This window comes from Sinocyclocheilus anshuiensis, unplaced genomic scaffold, assembly GCF_001515605.1.
Source record: "Sinocyclocheilus anshuiensis isolate Anshui unplaced genomic scaffold, SAMN03320099.WGS_v1.1 scaffold348, whole genome shotgun sequence".
Lineage (NCBI taxonomy): Eukaryota > Metazoa > Chordata > Actinopteri > Cypriniformes > Cyprinidae > Sinocyclocheilus > Sinocyclocheilus anshuiensis.
The window spans coordinates 302,410-310,363 of NW_015555762.1; the positions used below are offsets into that span (position 1 = coordinate 302,410).

At 40.6% G+C, this 7,954-nt stretch overlaps 1 protein-coding gene across 1 annotated transcript; it reads right to left on the reverse strand.

The window, feature by feature from the left end:
* Window positions 1-2,474: 2,474 nt before the first annotated feature.
* Window positions 2,475-3,855, reverse strand: LOC107673989 (separin-like). The gene is made up of 3 exons (XM_016467841.1): window positions 3,841-3,855; window positions 2,704-2,897; window positions 2,475-2,610 (listed from the first exon to the last, which is right to left on the reverse strand). Exons 1-3 carry the CDS (start codon window positions 3,853-3,855, stop codon window positions 2,475-2,477), a joined length of 345 nt encoding a protein of 114 aa, XP_016323327.1.
* Window positions 3,856-7,954: the final 4,099 nt, after the last annotated feature.

The window sequence follows — 7,954 nt, forward strand, 5'->3', positions numbered from 1 at the left end:
GGATTCAAGTACAGGCTGACTGCCATTTACTTGAAATAAATCCGCATGTAGACAAAAATATCTAGTTCTTCTGACTTTAGCTCAGTGTGAGAGGTTCCTACTGTTTGTGGATCTCAAACAAGGCCACAGATGGCACTGTGTACATCTGTGATGTTGTGCCTAGTTGCACTTTCAGCCACAGTAAGTCTAATTTCAGCTACAGCCTCTGACCATAAAAGAATGATGAACATTTTGTTTTGTTTTGTTTTTATCATTCAGATGCTCTGATTGGCCAGAGGCTGAGGACGCTGTTATGTCACGCTGCTCTGATTGCTGAAAACTCAGGAAGAAGTTGCTTTATGATTGCTATTTTTGTGCCAGTTCTTCTTCATCAGTTTGAGAGTAGAAGCGCATCGAAAAAGTATAATTAATAAATAAATAAATAATAATAATGGTGTCTATGCATGCCCCGTGCTGGTTTGTGGGCCTTCAGATTGTCTTTGGTTCCTGAATTTAAAAAAAAAGTGAATATGTTAAATATTTATTATTATTAATACTTTATCCTATAACGTTATACAAAGTTGTTTTGTGATGTAAATGGTCAACAGTTTATTTTCTTCTTTGTTTTGTCTAATTGTTAAGCTACACATTTCTAAATTGTTAAAATATTTAAACATATTTTAAACAAGACACATCAGTTTGAGACCAGAAACTCATCTAAAATGTCTCAATATGTAAAGTATTCACAAAAAGAATAGTTTTTAAAAATTCAGGATCCGAAGACAATCTGAAGGCTCACAAACCAGCATGGGGGACATCGTGGATCCCCTACGGCGCGCTGACAAAGACAGAGCGCCAGACTACTGCTGACTGTCATTTCTCAGCCTGTGGAGGTAATCCAAGATCCATCATCGAGATGCTTTGATGTGATGCTGATTGATGACTACAGCACGATACGACACACCGAGGACCGGCCTGCAGATGCTGTGGGCTTTTGACCGAAAGTCCCAAGCTACTCTGTCAAGAAGCGATCCATCCATGCGGGCTTCCAGCCGGTGCTGTACCTAAATGAAATTCAGTTTGAAAGTGATAGGGGCCTGTGCAATTGGATTTCGGTCTAGGGAATGACGGCAGACGATACAGCGAGAAAAGAAAGGCCAGAATTGGGGAATAAAGCGAAGCTAGGAGATGATGGGTAAGCATAAGGAGATGGAGCTCAATTTAGCATGCAAGATTTTCCACCTACTCCATCTGCACTCGGCATGACTACGGTGGACTCCTCTCCTCGCCTGGGTTCTCCCACGGGTTTAATTTATGGTGCCGGCTGAGCAGCATCACGCATTTGAGCCTGACAGCCCACGCTCTGCTTGCCAGTCTGCCTTCTGTCTGTCATCTCTCGCATCTTCACCATCACGCACCGCACCTCCACCTCTCGTCTTCAGCCCCAAAGCGCTTCTCGTGAATCCTGCTCCTGCTGCATCCGCTTAATATCAAACGAGAAATATTATTTGATATTTGTCTCTGATATCCATTCGAGAAGATGAAGAGACAGCGAAAGCTCAAACAGGGCCTACAATTAACATTCACTAAGCGTCTTGGTGAGTATATGAAACAGTAGGGTTAGTTCACGCAGAATGCATTTTTGCTTTGAAAAACATGAGATGCGAGCAATGGAATGGGAAAAAATGCTCAAGACGTGTTTTTAGAAGATGAACTTCTTTTAAGAAGTCCTTAAAAGTGGGGTAAGCGATTTCTGGTAGCCAATGTTGACATTTGAAATCACCAAAACAAACACGCCCCTACCCCAAAAGGGTCTCGCCTCTATTTTGATAGCTCCGCCCCACACATACGTACGCAACCCAGGCAACGATTAGTTCTGTGAAACAAAGCAAAACCAATGTTACCCCGTGTCTACACCGGACGCGAGTGGCGCGGCGCGAGAACTTATTATAATCAGTGATGCTGTCTACACCAAAGATATATATACATATCTATGGTCTACACTGGATGCGGTGCGGCACGACACGACAAATCCCAGACAGAAAACTGCTGCTGCGTTCTGTTCATGAAGTATTGACACAAATTTCAAATAATTTTCAACGGTCGCTTTGTCGCGTCCAGTGTACTAGACAGACTTTAGCTGTTGCGGTGCAGACACGGTGTTACTCACCTATCGAGAAGAAACAAAGCAACCTCGGCGTCCGATCGCAGGCCTTCCGCTCCTTGAGTTCTCTCCAGCGCTGGAAAGCTGATCCGAGCTGAAGACTTCTTGCCTTATTGCCTTAAGCCTTTGTTTGTTCCGCAGACATTTTCCTCTTTTGTTTTTTATCCGCCATCTCTATCTTTCTGTCGCTTGGCTTGCTAATGTCCGTCCCGTGCACTGAACTCTTTTTCCTCCACATCATGAGTATACACGCCCCTTACTGCTGATTGGCTACAAGTTTGTTTTGCTATTCGGCCCGAATCAGATTTCTAAAGCGTTTTTGAAAAATCGCTTACCCCACCTTTAAATTGTAGCGCTCCTGGGCTGTGTCTCCAGTCTGCTCTTTATACAAACGCAACTCCTCTTCTGACAAACACATCATCACCTTCTCATCCGCTATTGCTTCTCCCAACCCATCCCTCAGAGTCCTGACCCCAAAAAAAGCCCATAATCAGCACATTCAATCACACTTAAACAATAGTACATCAGAAACCCTTTTCAATTGGCTTAGTTTAAGCTACCTTAGACGTGTGTCATCCTCTCCTGCTCGGGCAGCATCACACTTGGTTTTGACCCACAGCGAGACAGGTTCTGCGAAATGATCCAAAATCTGTGTTCCCAAAACCTGAATCCAGCGCACAATCCAATCTAGAGCCCGCTCCAGCTGACCCCCACGCCGGCTACACTGCACGGTCAGCGTGAAACAGCGGTTGACCTGAAACATCCACATAATACATCAACAGATGAGAGGCTTATATTGACGTACATTTAACTCAATGTACAACTTGAAAATAATCTAAATATTCATAATAAAGCAGACAATACACATATAAGGTCCTTGACTTCAAGGGCACAATGTCATATTGCTCCTTTTTATTCGCTGTTAAAGGTGGGGTAAGCGATTTCTGGTAGCCAATGTTGACATTTGAAATCACCAAAACAAACACGCTACGCGATATTATAGATCAGTGGTCTAGCCCCTATTTTGATAGCTCCGCCCCACACATACGTACGCAACCCAGGCAACGATTAGTTCTGTGAAACAAAGCAAAACCAATGTTACCCCGTGTCTACACCGGACGCGAGTGGCGCGGCGCGAGAACTTATTATAATCAGTGATGCTGTCTACACCAAAGATATATATACATATCTATGGTCTACACTGGATGCGGTGCGGCACGACACGACAAATCCCAGACAGAAAACTGCTGCTGCGTTCTGTTCATGAAGTATTGACACAAATTTCAAATAATTTTCAACGGTCGCTTTGTCGCGTCCAGTGTACTAGACAGACTTTAGCTGTTGCGGTGCAGACACGGTGTTACTCACCTATCGAGAAGAAACAAAGCAACCTCGGCGTCCGATCGCAGGCCTTCCGCTCCTTGAGTTCTCTCCAGCGCTGGAAAGCTGATCCGAGCTGAAGACTTCTTGCCTTATTGCCTTAAGCCTTTGTTTGTTCCGCAGACATTTTCCTCTTTTGTTTTTTATCCGCCATCTCTATCTTTCTGTCGCTTGGCTTGCTAATGTCCGTCCCGTGCACTGAACTCTTTTTCCTCCACATCATGAGTATACACGCCCCTTACTGCTGATTGGCTACAAGTTTGTTTTGCTATTCGGCCCGAATCAGATTTCTGAAGCGTTTTTGAAAAATCGCTTACCCCACCTTTAAGCATGAAGGTACCTCACACAACTAATTTCGGGCAGGCTTTTAAGGAAGCATAATAGCATAATGATCTACAACTAAATAGAGGGAGCTTTGAAATAATAATTTCTCACTAGACATCACATCAGAAAGTTGGTCAAAAATGTAGATTTGCACACAAACTGATCATTAGCCACAACATTCAGATGCCAATTTTATTTAATTTTTTAGCTCAACTGCAGGGTTGCCAGGTCTGTGAAACAAAATCAGGCCTTTTCTGATCAAAACTAGCCCAAAAATAGTCAATTTATGCTTTGTTTTTTTCTGTGGTTTTTCTGCAAAATCACATTTTGGGGAGATCGCTTTAACCCACAGCAACATTGTAAAAGTTGCCCAATTCCACAGAAAAACCACAGGCTTGGCAACACTGCTCAACTCTCTTTGAACGCACATGATTGTGGGATATGATAGGCAATGAAGGATACATATGCTACCTTCAAAAATCGATCAGATGAAGGTATTTCAGCAGGCAGGATTTGATATGATCATTGCATTCGGATATGTTGCCTTCCTACCTTCGTTTGCTGCCTGCAGAGGAAGCATTTCTCCGCATTTGGATGCAGCCATAAAAACAATGAAAAGTAGTGAGGTGGAAAGGAAAAACACATTCTGTGTGTGACTGTCAGATCACAAAGACTGTGTTGTAATTATGTAAGTATGTAATCTAATGTGCTGTGTTTCTGAGTAAAGCGCTGTGATCATTTTTCACGTGAGCGACTTTTCAGTATCTCTGAGCAACTCGTTTCGCAGTAAATGCTGCTCCACACAAACTCCATCTCTGCAAGTGCAGTGAGTTTGAGTTGGTTATAACATGCATTTGAAAATGCAACCTTTGCCAAACACCTTCCCATGTGATGAGAATGCTTTATAAATCTGTTGTCAACAAAAGATAAGCATTTCAAAATAGAGGTTTGATTTGAACATTTGAAAGCAATAGTATTACAACTAGCAATAGTATTATAGTTAATTGCAATTAGATGTGCTTCCCCAATCTGTTCTGCTTTGATTATTATTTTTTTTTTAATGTTTTTTTATTTATTTTTTTGATGATGATGATGATGATGATGATGATGATGAAAAATGCACATACAGTTTCATGGTCAGTACAAAAATAATAATAATAAAAAAATAAATCTATGGCCAGTAAATTTTCTCAGGTCACCAGCCATTGGCAGGTGTGGCAAGATTTTAGTTTTAGGCCCTGAGCTCAAAGGTATTAGCGAATTTCTCTGAGTTGAAAGGGTCACGAGTCCCATTTCCGAATGAGAACCATCAGAGCATGAACCACTACAGCGTGTCACCAAAAAGCTGATATGTCACATTTCCTCCTCTTCAGCCTCTTCTTCATGGGGCTGAGATCATAACGTGGAAAAATCATGGTTGGCTAGCTTTCTCTCCTTTGTCCTTTGATCCGTTTCTTTCTCCTGCAAAATCTTCTTTTTAGAACATAACAAAGACTTTTATAATAGCATGGTTTGTGTGAAACGCACTATAATTTGCCTTCATTGTCACTCGGCCTGATACATTATGGATGCTTTTGTGTCGCATTCTTTACAAAGCTAGAAACGTCTTTGCACTTTTGGCGTCTGAATGCATCTCGCTCGTATGGATGCGGATATATCATTATGTAGTTGTGACAGCAGCGTTGATTTCAATAGGATCTCTGGCATTCTCTCTCTCCGCTTTGTTCTCCCCGCTGGACCAATTAGCGGAGCAGTGTCATGTCAGACTAAGAAGAGCAGGCCACCTCATCGAATTGCTTTGAGAAAGCTACAGATTTCTCAATTGTTCAAATATTTAAACATCCTTAAAACAAAACACATGTACTTGAAAAGCAGCAAAGCATAAAACATTTAGACTTGTTTTCATAGAATTGTGTATGAGTGTGTTTTGTCTTACAGATTGTTCACTTTTTCAACTATAAAGATCATCCCACACTCTTAAAGGTCCTGGCCTCAGCAACCTTCACTCCTTCCCAGCGTTCCACTCCCTCTTGTCTGTGTCACTTCACTTCTTGCTGATTAATCTTCCGTCCTGCGCGCATTGCGGCTGACTAACGGATGATGGGTGTCAAAACGAGTCAGCCAACTGTTATCCATCTTTTTTGCTCATTTTGTTTGGGAGATCATCATGGAGTTCACATGGGATCTCCCACTCCAAGATTAATGAGGAACCCTGTAGGAACGGAAATGTTTTTGAGCTTCAAGGAGATGTGTCAGGGAAAATGGAGATTGGTTGATATTGCTACAGATTTCTCAATTGTTCAAATATTTAAACATCCTTAAAACAAAACACATGTACTTGAAAAGCAGCAAAGCATAAATCATTTAGACTTGTTTTCATAGAATTGTGTATGAGTGTGTTTTGTCTTACAGATTGTTCACTTTTTCAACTATAAACAAGTAAAAAACGACTGAAAGAAAATCTATTCAAATATGAAGTATTATTTCATATGTTGTACTGTTTTTTTTTTGGTTTTTTTTACCTATATGTATTTATTTTCTTTAGATATTTTTACAGAAAAATAAGTACTTGTTAAATACTTTATAGGACTTTTTTGCAGTGTAATTGGACTTGGGAGGAAAACATGCTACTCATGAAACATGGCAAGAAATGTCTAGGTCATATTTCACATCAAAATCAAAAGACAAAAATAGTTCTGTTATATATATTGAGCCTTTTTAGGATTTTTGGACATTATTTTCATGATAATTAAACTCATTATCCCCCAATTCTCATTACTGTAATGCAGAATAATCTTGATAATGATATTACATCAATTGTAGTACTTACACATCATGGTGTTATTTTTTTTCTTTAACTACTTAAAGCTAATTTAAATAATAAAGAAGCTTAATTATATTACAGTAATGAGATTCTAATGAGAATCACCATTGAGAATAAAGATAATAAGAACATAAAGAAACTATCTGGAAGCATTACAATAATGAGAATTTGGGAGTGAATGCGCATAATTGTAATGAAAATAATGCCAATCATCTTACTGGTACTAAAAATATGGGCTTCATTTTTGCAAAGCGAAATATTATTCATATAATTCTTACTTTTCATCTCGAGGTGAAATGTCACCTGGACATGCACGAGTGCCAAATGCTGCTTCTTTGAAGGTAAAATACGGTTGGAAGAAACATGGCGATACAATCACAATTCAGTGTCAAGGCTGGCAAGGTGGGCGGTGAAAATGTTCCAGGCCTGCAGGTAAAAGGCACAATGCCACCGGCACTTGGCAGAGCTGTCGATATGATTAACCATGACAGTAACAGCACTGGAGGGACGGAGTCATGTTTTAATGGAAATCATTCCCCCATCACTGTTTGTTGAACCCTGGGCCCCATGGACCTGAGTGGGATAGATTTAAACAGAGCAATGATTATCCATGATAATCCTTTAATGGATGGGTCTGGCATTAGGGCAGAGTGCTTCACCCAAAGCTATCATCCTATAGAGCCATTAATCTAGCTGAAAATAAACAATAGAAGAGCTTCAGTCTTGAAATTCTCAGGTAAACCGCATTTTTCCAAGTTTTCACCGCTCAGAATGTCTCCTAATGGGTTTTGTTGAGCTGTAATTACAGGAAAAAGGGTGAAAAAATACATCGCCTGCCGTCTTTTTTGTACATGATGTAAGAAATTGTTTGAAAGGCTGTACTAAGTCCAATGCAACTCCCTCAACTTGTAAAAACTGAACAAATGCCCAGAGCTCTTGATGTGAAACCCTGGAAATCTTGCTGCATGTGTGGGAGAGACAAGTCAGTGAAGGTTAACCTGATTTTTCCATAGTTTAGAAAGTGGGTGAGTGGGCGAATAAGGACAGAAAGTCTGTACTGTCAAATCTATTGTATAAAAGAACCACGGGTGTGCATTATTTTCTTATAATTCAACGGACCGGAGTCAATTATTCACTTATACTACAGTTACCAAGATTAATGTCTCATGCATCTCATCCTACGCCTCCGTTGCTAATATGTAAATGCAGTTTTGAGAGAGAGAGAGAGAGAGAGGGAGAGAGAGAGAGAGAGAGAGAGAGAGAGAGAGAGAGAGAGAGTAGTG

Bases quoted from the DNA above. Each gene is read 5' to 3' on its own strand.
- LOC107673989 (XM_016467841.1), bottom strand. The intron at 2,611-2,703 runs GTAGCTTAAACT...TTTTGGGGTCAG, and splicing joins GAGGATGACACACGTCTAAG to GACTCTGAGGGATGGGTTGG.